Raw genomic sequence first — 20,498 nt, 5'->3', positions numbered from 1 at the left:
AGTCACTCCGGCAAGCCAGAACCCCCAGCTAATACTGGTGACCCATGTGTGCTCCTGTGGACCTCAGACTTCTAGGAAGATCATGGGGCCTGCGTGTCCCACTTGGAGAAACTTGGGTTCTAGGTTTGCTCAAACTCTCAAGGGTGATATCAATTCCTGCCTCCCCCGGCCCACACTGCTCAGCAGACAGCCTCCTTCCATCTGACCCACTGCGAGACCCCAGACTCTCACTCTCTGAATCTCCCCTAACATCTTATGGAAAGGGATCAATGTTTCAAAGAGGTTCTGGTAGTCAGATCTGTTTGGGGAAAACTTTGGAGAAACAAAAGCAAGTAGATGTCCTAATGGTTGAAACTCTCAGGTCATTTAATTGTCTGGAGTGCTCAGAGAATGTTCAAGGTGGTCAATGGTGACATTTAAATATGATGCCCTTTTTTATGTTTCTTCTTTCTCCTCTGCTACCTCCTTTTTTCTTCCCTCCTCCCCTTCCTCCATCTCTCCCTTTCACTTTATAGAGCTCTGCACCCCCACCACTATCCATTTTTCTCTTTCTTTCCCTCATTCCTTCCCTCTCTTTCTCCCCCAGTCCCTCCCTTTCTTTCTCTCTCCCTCATTTTCTCCCTCCTTCCCTCTCCCTCTTTCTCTCTCGGTCCCCCTCCCCCTCACACACACACACACACACACACATGCACACACATATGCACACGCACACATAGTGCTGTGTTAGTTCACATAGTTAGTGCAAACTTAGCTAACATGGGACTCTCACGTAGTAAGGCCAACTTTTTCCCTTTAAATAGTAGAGGGCTGGGGGCTAGAGACATGGCTTAGAGGATCCAGGTTTTATTCCCAGCACTCACCATCCAACAGCTTACAACCATCTGTAACTCTAGTTCCAGGGGATCCAATGCCCTTTTCCAACATCTGCAGGCACCCACCCACACACACACACACACAACACATATAAACTCATGCAAACACACACATAGACACATGTCATATATAAACTCATGCAAACACACATATAGACACATGTCATATATAAACTCATGCAGACACACATGCACACACTCATAAAAAGAGGAGGGGGTGCTGATAGAACTGGGTACCACATGCTCTGGTAAAGTGTTGAGCGTGTAGCCCCAGGCCAGAGCTAGGACCTCTGACAGCTGAAGAGGGGAGCGGGGCATGTTTCCCAGTGAGTGGGTAGAGGAACAGTCTGAACAGGGGGGGTCAGGCCCTGAAGTGAGACGGGGCAAGGTAATCATTTAAATGTACCCCCTAAGCTCTTGATTTTGAGGTGCCAAGAATTGAACTCAGGTCCTCTCTTATGCTAGGCAAGTGGCTTACTGATGAACTATCCACCCCACCCCCAGTCTGAAAGGTAAAAGGAAAGGTAGAGACCTGGGGACAGAGCGGAGTACAGTTTGAAGTATTAGATTTATCCCTGGAAAAGGTGGATAATAGGATTGGAAAGGGAGGTTGGGATTGGATTATTAAAGGCTATTTTGACCAGTAGGCCAGAGGATCTAATAAAAGCCTGTGTACATCAGAGTGAACACATATAGGCCTAGGGGACAGAACAGAAGTCAAGGTGTGGTCTAGAGGTCTCAGCAAGAGGTTATCTATTATCTTCATGGGGGTGAGAGTGAATGAGGCTTCTGGGGGACACAGAGAACCATCTCTCTACTGGCAGCCACCCCCATGTTTTGGCCTGTGATTTTTCAAGGCACAGAATGGAATGCCGGCTGTCCAGGGAGCAAGGGGAGTTTACACAGAAAGGGTGGCGGCCTGGTCTCTGTGTGACTGTGGGTGATGGGGGAGAAGGGACAGGAAGGGGCAGTCTGAGAGGAAGCCATGACTGAGACATGCAGGAGACAGTGGAAAAGGAGAGAGACGAGCGAGGGAAGGTGGAGATAGCAGAGGGTAGTGATGCCTCTAGAAGCAGGGGGACAGAAATAGGTGTCAGCCTACATCCCCAAGGAGGATGATTTGTTCATTAAAAAAAGAAAAAATCGGATTGAGGGAGCTGGGAGCTGGCTCCCTCTGTAAGGCCTTTGGATGATGCTGATCCCCAGAATTTGCATAGAAAACGAGGCATGGTGGCACACACCTGAGCTCCCAGTGCTGTGGGGGCAGAGGCAGGTGGATTCCCTGGAGCTCACTGGACAGCCAGCTTAGTCTAATTGGTGATCTTTAGTCTCAGTAAGAGAGTCTCAAAGAACAACGTGGATGGTTCCTGAGGAAAGACTCGTGAAGCTAACTTCTGGTTTCCATGTGTGCGTGCTTGTGTGCACAGGAAGCCAAGGATTGAACAAGACCTGGTGAGGCCCAATCAGTCAAGGGAGGGTGTACGCACGCACTGACCTAAGTGACAAGAGGAGAGAGGATGAGGTGAGAGGGGAAGGAGCAAGGGCCCCTGGTCTCAGAGGAGGAGGAAAGGTCTTCAGTGTCTCTGCTAAGCTGATTTACATTCCTCGTCAGAGATGGCAACTACAGAGTTTATACTCTAAGAAATAAAACAAGGGTGAGCATCTACTAGGACCTGAGTAATACTTGTTCTGGAAACAGTATTATGTCAGCCACAACGGGGTTCTCAATCTAGGGGTCGCGACCCCTCCAAATCTGTTTTGACCCTTCTGAGAATCAAACAACCCTTCCACGGGGTCTCCTTAAGACTATTGGAAAATGCAGACATTTGCATTATGATTCATAACAGTAGCAAAATTGCTTTTATAAAGTAGCCACGAAAATAATTTTATGTGTGGGGTTCACTAGAGCTTCAAGAGCTGTATCGCAGGGTCACGCCGTTGGGAAGGTTGAGAGCCACTGCTAAAGAACTGATGTACCTTCTCTTCATTTCTCACCTTCCCTACCAAGTATCCCTTGGTAGCTCTAGTCCATAAACACTGCTGCTCCCCCTGGCCCTCTGTTCATGATGTCTGGACCATAACCTTGGCAGTTGACTTGATTCTAAGTGACCAGCCCAGAGGAGATTCGGACATGGGGCAACGATCAGATATGATCAACAACATGGTTAAATTGTTGTTGATAACCATTGTTACTGTTTCAGATTTTATTTTATAAATCAGAGCAAACATCTAGAGTATCTTATAACAACATCCCTCTAATCTGACTGGGGATTAAAGCCTGGGGCCTTCCACGTGTCAGACAACCACTTTATCACAGACACACACCTCAGACCCTGCTTGTATGAGACAGGGTCTGCAGAGACTGACCTCTCCTCAAATTTGTGATCTTCCGATATCCACCTCCCAAGTCCTGTTATAACAGGCACATAGCAACATCATTTTAACTACTTGTAATTCAGCATGCCTTTTCTTCCATTTTGTGCATATATGTGTTTTGCCTGCATGTATGTCTACACCATGTGTGTGAGACGCCCAAGGAAGTCAGGAAAGGAGATTAGGTGAGCCATCTTGCGGGTGCTAGGGATCCAGCCTCGGTCCTCAGAAGAGATGCTCTTAACTGCTAAGCTACTTCTCCAGCCCCTCCAGCATGGTTGTAAAAGGAGGAACAGAGACGTGGTTTCCATAAACAATTTCCCTATCAGGGATGTGCTGGCTGGCCCTGGGTTGGGTGCTGAAGAGCCAGGAACTAGCTTTGCTGTCCTGGAACTTACTTTAGTTAGAAGAAAATGAAATATTACCCAAACCTTAGCTGGTCTGTGGACTGTCACAAGTCGAGAGCCACAGATGGTACGAACAGCTATTAGCACACTCACCATGGTCTGCTTCCTTCGCTCTGTCCCTCCCCTCCCCCTTCCACTTTGTTGTTGCTTCATTTTATGGGAGAATGCCTTGAAGGTGACTCTCTTTATAATATGCATCTGCCCAGCCGAAAAGTGGCCGAGAATGCCTGGATTAGACTAAATCTAGCCATTTGCTCTTCGGCAATTTGTAGTAAGTTCCAGTTCCATCCGAAGTACGACAGGAGACGGGTGAAGAAATTGCAGTCAGATCCCAGAAGTCTGTGGTAGCTCTTTGGTCTGAAGAGGTCAGGGGAAGCTTCATGGAGGAGGAGACGGCCTTTGAACTCTGTCTCAAAGCATGCCAGTCAAGGCATCAGAGAAATTGTGTGGATTTCGGCTTTTCGAAGCGCACACCTTTGCTCTTTCTTCCCCGAGGGTCACGCAACATGGCAGGCACTCACTTGGTGGTGTCACAAGGCTACATCTCTGAGGTGTTGAAATAAAGGGTGTGATTTAGCAAGGCTGAGTCAGGAAGCTAGTTGAGCAGGGAAGACGCACTGGTATTGGCTGAACTTAGATCAGCTGTCAGAACAGGCCCTTTTCTGCCATGGACTTCCCTAACACATTTGGTCTTCTTAAAATAGATAGATGCTCGCAGGCCTACAGGTGAGATGCTCAGATTCAGGGAACTTCCTTCTTTGTGGACCCTTTCTGAAGACAGTATAGAACTCTAAATGTCATCCTTACAAAGCTCCCTGAACCAACTTAGTAGGGTCATAGCTCTTTACTGTCCTTTAACTGTGTAATTTTGAGTTAGACTTGCCCAGAGACTTCGTTAGATGCTAAAGCTTTCAGCCTCCAAGCCTGTGCCAGCTTCCTAACCTTTAATGGCCACAAAAAAAAAAAAAAAAAAAAAAAAAAAAAAAAAACCAATAGATTCTTTTTTTTTCCAGTCTATCTGGGAACACCAGAGACATCATCACAGCACCCATCACCCTCTCTTCCAGGTTCAGCTCGGCACCCAGCGGCCCCCTGATGAACAGCCCCTATTTTTCCTCCAGTGGGAATGGCATACGCTTTTAGACTTCTCTCTCTCCCCTCCACCTTTCTGTGCCCTTGGATCAGGGCTAAAGGTTCTGGAATTCTGGATTCTGCAACAGCTTGGTGTGAAGTTTGGAAAGCCAAGGTTCCAACCAGGTGGCCCACAGAAAACAGCAAGACCAGACTCCTCTACTGACCAACACTCACCTGCATAGCGCCCCCCTCACATGTAGTGCACACCAAAGATGCACCCCCCATTTGTAAGACCACACAGGCACCTGTATTTAGCTAACATGACTGGTTTTTGTTTTTGTTGTTGTTGGTAAGATAGAAAGTAAGACACTTAATTTAGAACGTTTGTATTTTATGGTAAAACTATGAGCTGCTTGAACACATGTGTGCCTGTTCATTTATTTCCCTGTGCTTTATGTAATCTCTACTGTTCATTTCCTCCCAGGAGTCCCGGAGTTTCTTCAGATACAGACTGGGGTCTTGGGAGCCATCTTATCTATATGAGGGACCTTGGGGTCAAAAGCTTGAGCACTTATCTCTTCCCTCCTGCGACTCACTTATTCACCAACACCCAAGATTCTGCGTTCCTAGAATAGGCATTATACAAAATCCAGTCTCCCTGTGGTCTATCCCAGGTAGAAGTTTTACAAAATGTCTCTCCAGGACACAGTATTGGCATAGAATACAATTTAAAAATCTTAAAGGACTTAAGGACTGGTAAGATGGCTGAGCTTATGACCTGAGTTCTGTCTCTGGGACCCAGAAAGTAAAAGGAGAGAACATGATCTCCATGCACACACACACACGCACGCGCACACACACACACACACACACACACACACACACCATACCACACCACACACACATGCCATACCACACCACACACACATGCCACACCATACCACACACACAAATGGAACAAAAATTAATCTAAAATGTGACAAGCTATTCAACGATGGCACACTGTTGCCAACCTTGAGGTCAATCTCAATACTGCATCTAATGACACCATCCTTGGTTGTGTCTGGTCTAATTCTGATCAATGACTTGAATGACAATGCAGAGATGCCTAGAAACGTTTATTCAGGATGCACCATGGAAATCAGAGACAATGTGAATTGCTTCTCCAGTTTTACACCCTTGGGTAGCAGGCATCACTAATAAATGGTAGGATTGTATCCTTCAGATGCTAACCAGAGCTGAAGAACCATTTTCCTGATGGTGCTGCAAACAGCTATTATCAACCAGAGTTGGTTTGTGAAGTGAAATCCATGTGCTGTGTTTTTAATGCATGTTACCAAGATGACGTTAAAGAGAGCTTGTTCATGTCAGGATGCACTCGTTGGTCCATGCACATAGATGGACCACCACTCAAATTGCCTCCATCAACTGTGCTGGGTATCTGGAAGCCAAACTCTGTGATGAGAGCTGGGTCTGAAGAACATTAGACACTGTACTTGGTCCCGTAAGCAATGATAGACAGAGGGTCTGAAAGGCACCAGTATCTTGAGATGAGCTTAAGGCACAAAAGTATTTCTCTTGACCTCATATTATGATGTCATTAGACTCACTGACCTTTCCCTTTGGATTCTGGAGAAGTAATTTCTCCCCTCAGTTTCCCTTAAGACCAATACTTCATATTTTCCATGGTCTAACTTTTGGGGTTCCTGTTATTCCTTGGACCTCCACTTGGCATACTGTTTCTTCTTGATGTTTGGTTAATAAGCTGCCCTATGTTATCTTCCTGGTTTCTGAAACAAAACAACCAACCAAAGCAACTCAAGGAAGAAAGGTTTATTTCAATTTACAGTTCAATGAGAAACTCATGATGGGGAAGTCCTGGCTGCAGGAGCATGGTTCCATTGCATCTGCCAGGAAGCTGAGAGCGACTGATGCTATAGTCAGTCAGCTTTCTCCCTTTTAAGCACTCTGTAATTCCAGCCAATGAAGTGTTGGTCCCCTCTCCAGTGCAGTTAATCTAGAAAATTTTTCCAAGATGCCCAGAGAGTTATTTCCAAGGCAAGTTGAGATCATGTCCACTTGATGATGTAAACTATGACAGTCTTACTAGCTTAACTATAGTTTACTATCTTGAGAGTCAGAGAGAGAGAGAGAGAGAGAGAGAGAGAGAGAGAGAGGGTTCACCAAGGATCCTGATCATATCTGGTTTCTTAGAAACCAACTTTGTCATTGGCAGAGAGTTCAACCGCTCTGGATCTGAGTTCTATTACTGGGAATGACAAGAGTTGTGAAGATTAAAAGATGACGTAGATTGAAGTAGATTTACTGTCTACTCTATATAGACTATGGTTTAAGATGGGGCAATAAAGATATATCTGTCCTACTCCTGAAAATTTCTCTCATATAACAACAACAGGAATAATAAAACTCCGTAGTTAATAAACGTCGGGAAAGCCCTACTGCCCTAGTTTTATTTCTGGTGCTGTGATAAAATACCATGACCAAAAGCAACATAGGGAAAAAAGAATTTTTTTCTGTTTCCAATTCCAAGTTACAATCCATTACTGTAGGGCAGTCAAGGCAGAAACATAAAGCCTCACAGTCAAAGAAACGCATCCTTGCTACATAGTTGCTTCTCCATGTCTTCACTGTTACATTGTCAGGGTGCCCTATCTGTAGAGAATGGTATTGCCCATGATAAGCTGGGTTTTCCATCTCAACACCAAGGAAACTCCCTACAGGCCAACTTGATGTAGATGATTTCTAATGAGGTTCTCTATCAAGCCTACAGTTAAAACTAACCAGTACACTCACCCTGTATGTGAAACAGAAATGTGACGGTGTAATGGTAAGTGCCTTGGAAGGATGCATGGTACAGGCGTGTCAAAGGAGCCATGACAAGCAGCAAGCCACACTTCCTTGCAGAGTGAGTTCCAAAGACTGGAGCTTGAGGTTCCGTGTACTGCACACTGTGGAACATGGGGCTCAAGGCTGATGAAAGCAAGTGGTTGGTACAGTAAGGAGCCTCCATCCTGGCCTCACAAACTTTACAGGCAGTTCTATGGAAGACATGACGCCCTGCTTCTGGGAGAGACTCAGGGGCCATACATCAAGGTTGTGGGATTGAGGGCCTAGATGGGAAAATGGGAGAGAAATACACACACATACACTGAGGGCAGCAGCTAGGCTAAGGTTTTAGAAGGCCTAAAGAACTGCTCAGAGGTCTTTGGAGATCAGCCCATATGAATATTCTTCAATAAATAGCTCCCAGTCAACATTAGGGCTAGATGGTTAACAGGAATAGATATTTCCCATTAAGACCCATCCAGATGAAGTTCTTAAAAAATGAACTAAAGGGAGATAAAATATTTCTAAAGAAAATAGTAGAAATCATTTCATTCATTCATTCATTCATTCATTTATACTTTAAGTGACTAAAAACAAGGAAGAAAATTAAGTTTTTGGAGTCTTGTTTTTTATTCCTAGTTATTCAGGATGTTTTCATGTGATCAAGTTAGAAGGTTAATATTGGAGAGATATCAAGAAGATGAGAATAAGAAAAAAAATGTAATAAGACAGAAAACATAAGACAAAGTGAGGCTAAGTCCAGAGCTCTGGATGTCTGGGTAGCAGGAGCTCTTGGTTGAAAACTGAAAACAGAGAGGTAGATCCTGAGGCACTGCCCAAAATGGAATAACCCAAACCCCAAGAGCTGATCAGAGGACACTTAAACTCAGGCATAGTCTTATAAAATTTTGAAATATCAGGGACAAAGGTAAGATTCTAAAACTTCCAGAAAGACCTTGAACATACAACATGCATGGTCCCAGAGTTCTCAACAGCAACACAGGAGTCTAGAGTCTTCGACAACGTCACAACTTTGACTTGAAATGGTCTTCAGTCTGGAATTATAAACCCAGCCTCTAACTGATCAAAACGAAGTGAAGCTGTTTTCACATGTGTTCAGTGTCCATCATTTATCTCCCTGTGTATTTACCAGGAGGTGGGGGAAAGGACAGTTGGTCCTCCAAGACAAGCGGATCAACTGAGAAAGAAGAGATGGTGTTAAGGAAAGGGACTCAGGGTAAGGAGGATGCTCAAGGTATTTCCAGGGTGAGAAGACTGGATGGGTTTGGCTCAAGAACCACAAAGCAGAGTCCCTCCTAGAGCCACCACCACCCACAGTTCAGACTGGAGTAAGAAGTGAAAAACCTCTAGAAAGGAGGTTTGTCAAGGGGCGTGGGAGAGGCTGGGGAATAGGAAGGTGGTAGATTATCAGAGGTCACTCAGGAAAAGTGCATTTACAGCTATTTTATCACATTGGTAGGAGTGGGAAATTTTAGCTAAAAGGTCAAATAGCAAAAAACAAAAAAAAATGAAGTCAGCAGTGAATGACATTTTGTGACCTTAATGATAAAATGCTCAAATATGGATTTAAGCCAAAAAATGGTGATAGAACCATAGTAGGAAGAAAGGTGTAAGAAGTGAAAAACGCAACGTTGCTCATTATGATGAGAAGGCAGGAGGTTATAGGTGAAATAGATTTTTCTGGGGACACTGGGATGCACAGAACCATCTAGAAGTCTGGCTATGAACACCAGGATGAAAGACCAAGGGATCTGAAGAGCTCCCTGTGGGCGGGGATGGGTTTATAGAGAATGGGGTGGGTATTGCTGTCTCAGCAGTGACATTTTTTTAAACTCGTTTTTGTGGTGCATGCATGTGTTTGTGTGTGTGTTTCAAGAAAAGCATGCTTAAAGAGAGACAAAGAGAAATTGCATGTAAAACATGCTCTAGTTTGGTGCCCAGTATAGGTTGGTGTCAAAACACTCACTGAATTGTGCTGAGCTGCCTTCTGACCCACAAGTACTTGATGCCTGAGGCTTTTCTGAAGTTATTGTGTTTCTGTTTTCTTTAAGATATTCTTGCAAGAAAACTTAGTTAAGGAGGGCTTGGCACCAGTGCCCCGTGTCTTTACAATGTTATAACATTACACTCTGTGGCTCTAATCACCTCCCAAGCGACCTCAGAAACAGATGGTCAGTCATAGAAAGAGCCTTTAAGCCTTTCCCTGGTTCAAACAAAATGCCTAGCATTCAAGGTAACTAACTATCCAACTGACCTGTTACTCACTGAAAACAAGATGGACACAGTACCCTGCCCATTCCCTTTGCCCCCGTGTGTGCACACATGTGTGTATGTGCCCATGTCCATCTGTGCACATAGAGAGACCGGAGGAGAGCATCATGTGTTCTTTATCAGTCTCCTCTTTATTTATTTGAAACAGGGTCTCTCACTGAATCTCAAATGCTCTGTCTTTTTGCTATACAATGACCAACAAACACTAGTGATCCTCCTGGTTCCACCCCTCCCCAGCACTAGACTTACAAAGTACAGCAAGGCCCAACTCTTTTGGAGTTTGGCCCAAACTCAGGTTCTTAGAGTAGAGAGAATAAACCTTGGCCCAGAAGACTTAGTCTCCATCACTTGGCTCTGGGAAGGTCGATAGAGAAGACCGTTGTAGAGGGAAATGTGAGACAGAGAAGAGCTGTTCACAGCTAACCATAAATCAGTGAATGACAGGAAGGGGCCAGGAACAATGAACTACAGAGCCCCTCCTGCCCCTAGGGACCTACTTCTAACTCATTTCCACACCTCAAAGTTTGCAGAACATCTCAAACATCTCTCTGCTCACAATCCCACCCTGATTTACAAATCCTGAGTCAGAAAAGGCTCCTAGGATGCCTCTTCCTATGGCCATTTCTGGGGCACACTGGGGTGTGAGTTGCACCAGGGAGTGTGAGGTATTTGGAAGAATTGGGCATCTCTGCCAGATCCTCCCTTAGCTACATTTCCCTCCCAAGAATTTCTTAAGGGGAAACAAGGCCTTAAAGGATTTAGAAAATCTGATTCTCAACTTTTCAATCTGTGAGCCTTTTGGGAAGATACTTCATGTCCAAACTAGAACACTTGGTGTCTGTAACAAACCTTTATGTGGTTGTTAACTCATCCATCCTGCCTCACCAACTCCTTGCCGATTCTTTTCCTCAGGACAACGTTATTTTCAAATCTCAAAACTAAAGATAGCTCACGTGTAGTTCAGCAACAGAGTAGATGAGTAACATGTTTTCCAGAAATTCTTCATGAAATTGTACCAGCCACTTATTGCTGAGCCTTTCAATGGGGCAGTCACATGCTACATGCATCTCCTTTATCACCTGACATCATGATAATCCCCTGTGATACTGGTTTATTACATCTGCAGAAAGTAAAGTTTAGAGAGAGACATGAATCACTAGAAAGCAGTATTTTCCCCTGCTTTCCTGTTTTAGTAACACAATCCAGAGTGGGTAAACTTTGTTATAACTTATATCCTCTGTTTCGTTCTTACTTATATTTTGGATAACTAAGACTTCTACGTGACTTTCCAGTGTTAAGCCACTGTCATAAGACATGGGGGTGTGAGGACGGACACTTGGAGGGGATTGGCAGTAGACCCTCACACCGGACAAGAATGGCAAGAAAGGCAGCTGCCTTAAAGCAGAAAGGCTGACTCTCAACGTTTGAGCTCCTCCACCAGAGCTCCAGGTCCTCTTCCTAGCATCTTTCTTGAGCCAGAGCATCTCCAATTCTGTTATTTGCTGTTTGCACAGATTATACCTTTGCAGCTTCCTGTTAGGCATAGAACCTCACTTGCAGATGAGCCCTTCACTACTTAGCACACGTGCCCTGGTTTTGGCCGGATGGGAAGCAAGCAGGCTTGTGTGCATGATCTCTGGAGACTGGGGATGCTCTGTGAGGCTGAGAGCACAGGAGGCTAAGGGCTGAGCTCTTAGCATTGTTTTGGCCTCAGAGCAGCCAAGCCAGTTCTGGAGTGCATGAACTTTGCTTGTGTGAGAAGAATGCAAACTCCAGCTAAAATCAAATGCTATTTTAAATTTCTTTCACATATAGCCATTTCCAGTTCTAACATATTAAAACACAAAGTAATGATGTTTATTCTTCTCATGGATAAATGTTCTTGAGATCAGGTAATAAACATGTATGCATGCATATATATATATGTGTGTGTATATATGCATGCATACATATATATATATATTCATACATTAAAACAGATATCCTTTTGTGATGTTTGAGTATGCTGGCACTATTAGGAGGTGTGGATTTGTTGGAGTAGGTGTGGCCTTGTTTGAGGAGGTGTGGCATTGTGAGGGTGGGCTTTGAGACTTCTCCTATCTTCCTCAAGACAGTCTTCTGTTTGACTTCCAAACAAGATGAGGAACCCTCACCATGCCTGCCTGGGCCCTGCCACGCTCTCTCACCATGATAATCATGGGATGAATCTCTGAACCTGCAAGCCAGCCTCGACTAAACGTTGTTCTTTATTAAGAGTTGCTTTGGTCATGGTGTGCCTTCACAGCAATAAAACCCAAATTATGGTACCATCCGTCTGTCCATTTTTGTATTTATTTGCTTGCTTTGTAGACATATTGTGGGGAGTTCTATCCAAGTCATTTATGACACACCTACTTTGCATCAGACACGGAGCTAGATGCTAGTTACCCACACTATTTTAAATTTGCTTTAATAGAGCTAACTGGCTGAAGGAAGAAATCCTTTTCAATGGGGAGGTTTTCCGTGCCACAACATACTACCCAGACATTACCCAAGTGAGAGGCAGCAAACTTGCTTAGTGCAGTCAGACTCGTAAATGAAACACTTTTGCTTTACTTTAAAAGGGAAGAAATCCTGGGGGATCCAGAGGTGCATCTGTATCCCAGGAAGGCATCATTTTATCAAATGAGGCTGAGTTCTGGCTATGAGTCAGAGACAAGGCAAGAGACAATTGGCTTCAGCTCTTTCAATTTAATACAAATAAATACTTGCTAGTTGGCCCTGTATTGAAAAACTGAAAAGGCATGAAGAAGATTCTGTGAGTAACCCCAAAGGCAGTGACAGCAGGAAGTGGCTACCACTCAACAGAAAGGGGTGGGGTTATTAAAATCCAAAAGCCTTAGAAGCTGTGGAGAGCTGGAATTCATGTCTGCTTCTGGAAGAATTGGGGGGAAATGGGGGTTCGGGGGATCGGTGGGGGAAAAGGTGGGGTGGGGGTAGGGTCATGTGTTTGGGGTTAGTGTCTCAGGACTGAGAGGTGGTCACTTATGAGTGATGCTCTTCCTCTCCAAGGAAGAGGAAGAAGAGGAGGAAGAGGAGCCAACTTCTTGATGCTGTTATTGTAAGAAGACGGAATGAGACTGTTTTTGTCAAGTGCTCGGAATTTTATAATCTAGATGTAACTGCTATTGGGGGCTGGGGTGGGGGGTCAGGGGCATGAGTGTCACTGTTGGATGATGCTGACCAGAGCAGGAACTGAGGCTGTGTAGGAAACTCTCCTTCCTTCTCCAGCTTTGGGATTTCATCTAGTGCCTCATATTGGGACAGCCCAGGAAGGAGGCAATAGGCAGAGTAGAAATGGCCCAGACCATTGGGATCTGGTACCCAGAATGTCCTCTGTTCTAGACTGAGTGCTTATGCCCTCCCACAGGAAACAGGTAGAAGTCGGAGCCTCACTGTGATAAGATACAACTCTTTGGAGATGGACTTTGGGGAACTGACAAGGCCAGCATTGGATGAGGTCTTGAGAGGGGAGTGGTCCTTATGGGGTTGGTGTCTTAATAACAAAAGATACTAGAGAGCTTGGTCCATTTCTGAAGCACTAGGTCACAGGAGAAAAGAACAGGAGAGTCCACACTGTCTACCTGCAAGTCATGGGCAGAGGACTTACAATCAAGGTCTAATGACAACCTTGATCAGAGAGAAATAAATTGCTATTGTTTGAATCACCCAACATATGGCCTTTTGTCACCATGGTGATCTGTGATCAGAGCAGCAGGAGAGGCCCCTCAGTGACTTTGGTGTAGAAACTTCCTGAGGTTGGTGAAATGTTCAGAGGTTGCAAACCCAAAGAGTTGTTTTCTGAGAGTGACCCTAACTCATCTAATAACAACCGAATTCTGAGAGAGAGACAGAGAGACATACACAGAGAGACAGAGAGACAGAGTGTCAGAGAGAGACAGAGACAGAGAGACATACACAGAGAGACAGAGACAGAGTGTCAGAGAAAGACAGAGACAGAGCGAGAGAGAGAAAGAGACAGACAGTGACAGTCAGAGAGAGAGAGAGAGAGAGAGAGAGAGAGAGAGAGAGAGAGAGAGAGACAGACAGACAGACTGAGATTAGTTCCTGGAGTAAAATCCCTGAGCTCAAACATATTTACACAATGCTTCCCAGCACCTTCTCTACCTCTTCAGTGGCAGCCTGCTGTCCTTCAGGATGTGTCCTGGGAATCAGGAATTGGGGGAGGGACCATCAGAAGCTGTTAATCAACAGACAGGTCGTCTTCTTGCTGCTTCATAAAGTCTTCAGGCAGAGCTTCAGCAGTTTATTAAATTACCAAAATGCCAAGAAAAATAGCTTTAATAACACATTTCTGCCTATCTATTATTTTTTTTATAACCCAGAGTGGAGAATTAAAAGGCTCCCTACCACTTAAAATAGCATTTTTTTTAAAATTAAAATGAACATGTTAGGGGGAATTTTTTTTTTTTTAACTCAAGAAAAGAAGCCATTGATTCAGGATGTGATTACTCCAAGCCGAAATTTTATGGCTCACTCATTGTGTGGCGAAGAGGAAGGGGGAGAAATGGTTTTCCTTGAAAGATTTAAAAGTGTATCAATTAGAACCGGTAGATGGGCAGGTCACTCTGTCCCCTTATGGAGTTTAGTGTCACAAATGCTATTTTCAAGAATTGCATGGGGGACTGGCAAGATGGCAAGAAGCTGGATGTCCAGAGTTCAATCCCCAGAGGACACAGAAAAGGTGGGAGGAGTGAACTGACTACTGAAAGTTGTCCTCTGATGCCCACATGCATGTGAACACTCCACCCTGCACACACACACACACACACACACACACACACACACACACACACACACAAGTAACTTACAAAAAAAAAGAATTATCCTCCCAGCACACGCAGACAAGTAACTTACAAAAAAGAATTATATGTGGAAGACACTTAAATATATTGTCTAGGGGACCAGATGGCCATCTCTGCTGAGGCCCCGTAGGGAGCCAAGCCATGACAAAGTGCTCACAATTCCAGTTCTGCTTCAGAGATCTGCAAAAATTAAGGATTTTATGAGGTTCAAATAACTGTCTAAACGCATATGTTAATGCATGAGCCTAGTTCACTTATTTAGATAGGTCATTTAAAGGCAAAATCTTGCTGTGCAGCCTATGCTGACCTGAAATGATTAAGGAGTTTATACTCCATGTTTGAATCCCCAAATCTAATTCTAATAAGAGATTTCAAAACAAGTTTTTTTCCTCTTATAAATGCTTTAATAGTTAAGTATGATAAACAAATTAAACAAAAACTACGATATTTCAGACCAGCAGACAACAGAGGGGCTTTTATATCCAGGTTTATCATGGCATCGTTAACAACAGGTAAGTGAGGGAACACACGTCGATGGGTGAAGAAAATATATAATATAATAACTATTGACCACCCACTAAGAAGAAAGAAATCATATTTGTGGGGTAAGGGGAAAGTGGCGTATCAGTCAGGGTTCTCTAGAGTCACAGAACTTATGGAATGTCTCTCTATAGTAAGGGCATTTGCTGGAACGATTTACAGTCTGCAGTGCAACTAACCTAGCAACAGGCAGCCGTGAATGGCAGGTCCAAGAATCTAGTAGTTGCTCAGGCTGAAGAAGCGTGCTGTCTCGGCTGGCCTTCTGTATCAGCTGGAATCCTGAAGAAGGGGGTTCCAGCGGATCTGCTGGCAGGTAAGGGCAGGTAGTCTCACCTGGGTCTGCTGCTCTGAGATCTCTCCTGGGCTGTGATTTAAGTATCTGCTGGGGCTGCAGTCTGGTGTGAGCTTGACTGGGGATGATTTGTTTCTAAAGTGACTACATACATATTTGTCTCCCGAACCATTTTATACACTTATTTTGCACAGCCACCAACAGTGTGGAAGTGGTCCTTGGATTCAGGTTCCATTGTATGAGAAAGTGGGGAGCAAATCACAGTTTGTGCCTAGAAGTTTGAAGGGTGATAGGAGGGATGAAAATGAGGGAGCCTTCCTTCTTCCATCATTCTAAGGTAGGCTTCCAGCAGAAGGTGTGGCCCAGATTGAAGATGTATACCACCACACATGATTTGGAACTTGCTCTGTCCTGGGCTCATCTTGAACTCAGAGATCTGCTTGCCTCAATCTCTTGGGATTAAAGGTGTGTACTACCTTGTCTGGGCCTAAGCTTTTTGTGGCCACTATGCCTCAAGATCTGGGTCAAAAGTGTGTGTCATCCTATGTCAAGATTTAGCTCAGAAGCCTCAAGATCTGGATAACAGGTAAGCTCTCCATTTCTGGATCGTAGTTGATTCCAGATGTGGTCAAAGTGACGAATGAAAATCATGTCAAGTGTAATACGCTGGGCCCGGGGACAAGAATCATTTTAAAGGCATGAAAGTATAAAGGGAGTTGTTAGATAAGAATGAAGGGGAAAAGATGATCAATGGCCTTCAATACACGAAAGAAAAGGTCTATTTAGTATTATTAAATACACATGAATATAAAGGGTGTGTTTTCAGGAATAACTGAATGGCAGGCTAGTTCACTTTGCAGTGCTCAGCGGCACAACCACATGGGTTTCCACAGCCACCAACAGTGTGGGAGTGTTCCTTGGTTGCTGGAGCTCAGATGGACACTGTGCTATGAGGATGTGGTGAGCCAGTCACAGCCTGTGCTGTAAGTATGAAGTGTGGGTGACAGGAAACAGGGAGCAGACACAGACAGATGTTATACCCAGAGTGCTTGGTTATTATGGAGAAGTGCAGATGGGGGGGATGGAATATTAGCCAGCCACCATTCAGCAAATTGCTCCAAGATGTGATTTTAGCTGTAACGGTGTTTCTTTTATGAACTTGGGTGCCCTTGCATTTGGTGCATAGATGTTTAGAATTGCAATGTCCTCTTGGTGGATTTTTTCCCCCTTTGATGAGTTTAGAGTCTCCTTCCTTATCTCTTCTGATTAGTTTTGCTTTGAAGTCTATTTTGTCAGATATTAAAATAGCTTTGCCTGATTGCTTCTTGAGTACATTTTCTTAGGATACCTATTTTAACCTTTTACCCTAAGGTATATCTGTGCTTCATAATGAGCTGTATCTCTTAGATGCACACTGGCCTCAAAGAACAGCTTTTATTATCCCCTTCCCGGGAGTCAGAATCCTTGGCCTGTCTTACCTGAGTCCTCTACTTTGGGATCTCTCCTGGACTATAATCTAAGTGTCTGCTGGGGCTGCAGTCCACTGGGAGGAGTTGACTGGGAATGATTTGTTTCTAAAGTTGCTATTTGTCTCCCACACCATTGGTTAGAAGCTTCCCCTGTTTCCTTGACCCATGGACCTCTCCAATGAGTATCTTACAAACTGTGCCAAAGACCAGCTTTCACAGGTCAGGGGAAATGGAGGTGAGGGTATAGAGCTTTGGTAAGTCAGAATGAAGGCAGGGAACATACCAGAAAGGGTTTACTGGCAAGTTGAAAGTCACAGTCTTTTATACCTAGGCCAACTGTGGAAAAGGCAATCTGTCTTTATTGCTGTGTTCTATTTGTTGGAAGTAAATTAAAAGACCCAGTCCACACTGGAAGGGAGAAGATCTCCCAAAGGCATAAATATTACGATTTGAATGATATTGGAAGCCATGTCAAGAAGTGTCTCTAAGAGCTGTCATGTTGGGAGTGGAGGAAACTGAGATGCTGCTTGGGAAAGCTGAGCGAACGCTACAGAGTTGTCTGTGATTCTAGAATCATTTTGCCTTCATTCAGTGCCTGGTTCTGCCACCTATGATCTTCTCTATGTCTCCTCCTGGTGACAGAAGTGTGTGGTGAGTGTGCACTATGTGCCCGGTACCGTGGTAGAGGCAGAGAATCCAGCAGTGAGTTCAGTGGCTCTGCTTGTGGCGTTCACCACCTAGTCAAGAAAGACACGCGTGTGGCTGTGAGCATCAGAAAGGCAAGACAGCATCTCATAGATACACAGAAGAAGGGGGAGTTCCGGGAGGAAGGGTTGTGAGGGCAAGATATAGAAACAGTGCCTACTTTCCAGGGACGTTCTGACAGTTAGCTTAGATACATACAGCACCCAGGGATGGCAAAGGCTGCAGAGAAGAACAGAGGAGGGTCTGAGGGATGGAGCAGTGCTGTGCTTCTTGTATGTCCTTTTCTCTTGATAAGCATTATTTTGAAATAGTTTTAAAGATGCAGAAGAGCTGAGAGAAAGAGTTCCCACACAGCTTCCATGCGGAGCCTCTAACTTCTCATCTTGTCCTTTTCACATCACCATCATCATCACCATCACCGTCATCATCATCATCGTCACCATCACCGCCATCATCCTCATCCTTGGCTTAGTAGCATCCTCATCCTCACAGCCACCTGAATGCAAGCTCCCGATAGCCTGTCCCTGAGTCCGAAATACATTCGTACGCATCTCTTAGGAGCAAGGCTGTTTAATTGTTGCAGATTGACAGAACGATTATAAAAATCGGGAAACCACGGGCTGCTGAGGGATCCAGTACCTGTCTTACCGAGTCTAGCTTATCACACTCAATGTGATCCCCCCAGTGCCATCCATCTTCCTGGAAACGACCCGCTAGCGTTCTCCTTAATGGATAAACAACATCCTGTATCGGTGCTACATTTTCTTCATCCGTTCACCCACTGATGAGCTGATTCAACAATGGCTGTTCTGAAGAGTGCTACAGTACAGGAGGGTTTGTGGGCTCCTCTGCTGCCTGCTGGCTTTGAGCCCCCCAGGATAGAGGTTAGAATGCTGGGTTACTTACTTTGCTGTGGCTTTGTTCCGGGCCCCAGTCTCCAGAGAGAGGGGCATAGGCATCTATTCGCATCACAGTGGGGGATCTTGGTAGCAGGTGCTCTAGGTGAGCTGGAGCAGGAAGCGGAGAGGTCACGTCCCGTTCTGCAAAGCAGGAAGCAGGGAGAGCTAACTTGAAATGCTGTGGGTCTTTTGACACCTGGCCCCAGTGGCATATTTCTTCCAGCAAGGATATACCTTCTAATTCTCTCCAAACAGCCACCGAGTGGGGGCCAAGTGTTCAAATGTCATCTCATTCAGACCATGCCCCTGTTAGATCATGGGGTCATTCTTTCCTCCCTATTTCAAGGAACCTCCGAACTGATTTCCCTAGTGGATGGATGCATTAGTTCAAACTCCCAGCATAGCATATAAGGGTGTTTCCCACCCCATCTTTGCCAACATGTGTTGTTCTCTTTCTTTGATTACAGCCCTCCTGACAGGCGAGATGGATTCTCAGTGTAGTGTTGACTGGCATTTCTCTGATGGCTAAAGCTATTGAACATTCCCTTCCCCATATTTATTGGTCATTTGTGTTTCTTCATGTAAATAGTGTTCACTTCATTTGTCCATTTACTGATTAGGCTATTTGTCCCTTTAATGCTTAATATTTGAATTCTTTTAACAATGTGGGTGTCAATCACACACACACACACACACACACACACACACACACACACACAAAACCTGTTATTTATACAATTAGCGGAGTCTAATAAAGTGATCTGACATCCTCAGTCAGGATATTAACATCCATTCTACTCCGTAAGTCTTATAAAATTTTAAGCTATACCAAATGAAATACTTTCCCCATGAAATCCTTTGAAATACAGAGCAGTCATTTTACAGAGCGACCTTTCCATTTGGGCACAGTTGATGTGACAGCAAAACTGCAAGCCATGGCTTGTCCCTCTTAGCATATCACACCAGGAGATACCTGGTGGCTTTGTCCCATCACTGGTGAAATTAGCTTGAGTCTGTTAAAAAGCTGTGTGTTCCATCCTTCTCCAGCACAAAGGCACGGTTTCTCTTGCTTCCATGGTGAACAACTATTTCACGGGGAGACACTCTGAGGCCATGTGATTACCCGAGCTTTACCTGGCTCTCTTCAGCAATCATTCTCAGCAAGATGAACTTCACCCGAACCAGCTACCAACACAAAGGCTGATCAGCTGTGATGGCTTTAGGTCTACCCTCATCTCTTCTGGACTCATGAGTCGGCATTTCCTGAGGAGTTCTTTTTAGATACAGTCATGTGTCAATTGCTTTTCTCATGGCAGTGATGTCTATCTGACCAAAGCAACTCATGAAGGATTGGTTTTGGCTCACAACTTGCGGATATAGTCCACCTACCACTACAAAACGATAACCAACTCTTCCGACAGGGTGCCCTGTAGCTTCTCATTGGTACTCTTTGTTTCCATGGGCAGGCTGTGAGAGCATCTCTCCGTGGCTCTCCACAACGGAGCAAAAGCCCAGTGTCTCTGTGGGAGAACAATGGTATACACTTAGATAAGTAGTCTTCAAAGCTGCTGTGTAGGGCAGAGATGACAATGCCTGGGTAAAAGTTTCCCAGTAGAGTTAGGGAGCCTAGATGGGTCCTTCTCTCATGCAGTGATAAAGCACCCAACAAAATCAACTTAAGGAAGTAAAGGCATATTTGAGCTCCTATTTGGAGAGTAGAGTTCACTGTGGTCAGGAAGGAATGACTGGAGGAGTTAGAGGCAGCTGGTCACGTATACATCCCCAATTGTATCATTTTCTTTTCTTGTTGTGACAAAAATATACTAATAAAAGCAATAAGAGAAAGGAGTGAAGGGAGGGAGG

General features: G+C 44.6%; 1 protein-coding gene across 1 annotated transcript in view; it reads left to right on the top strand.

The window, feature by feature from the left end:
- Positions 1-4,795, top strand: part of LOC308424140 (uncharacterized protein C1orf94) — a gene marked incomplete at both ends in the record, with an annotated part of 39,145 nt that extends 34,350 nt beyond the window's left edge. Inside the window, one exon of the mRNA XM_080921034.1 lies at positions 4,720-4,795. Coding sequence (XP_080777160.1) covers positions 4,720-4,795 — 76 coding nt within the window. The remainder of the gene's footprint in view (positions 1-4,719) is intronic.
- Positions 4,796-20,498: the final 15,703 nt, after the last annotated feature.

This window comes from Micromys minutus, assembly GCF_963924665.1.
Source record: "Micromys minutus genome assembly, chromosome: 9".
Classification (NCBI taxonomy): domain Eukaryota; kingdom Metazoa; phylum Chordata; class Mammalia; order Rodentia; family Muridae; genus Micromys; species Micromys minutus.
The sequence above is the reverse complement of the archived record's forward strand: the minus strand, read 5'-3'. Positions and strand labels throughout refer to the sequence as shown.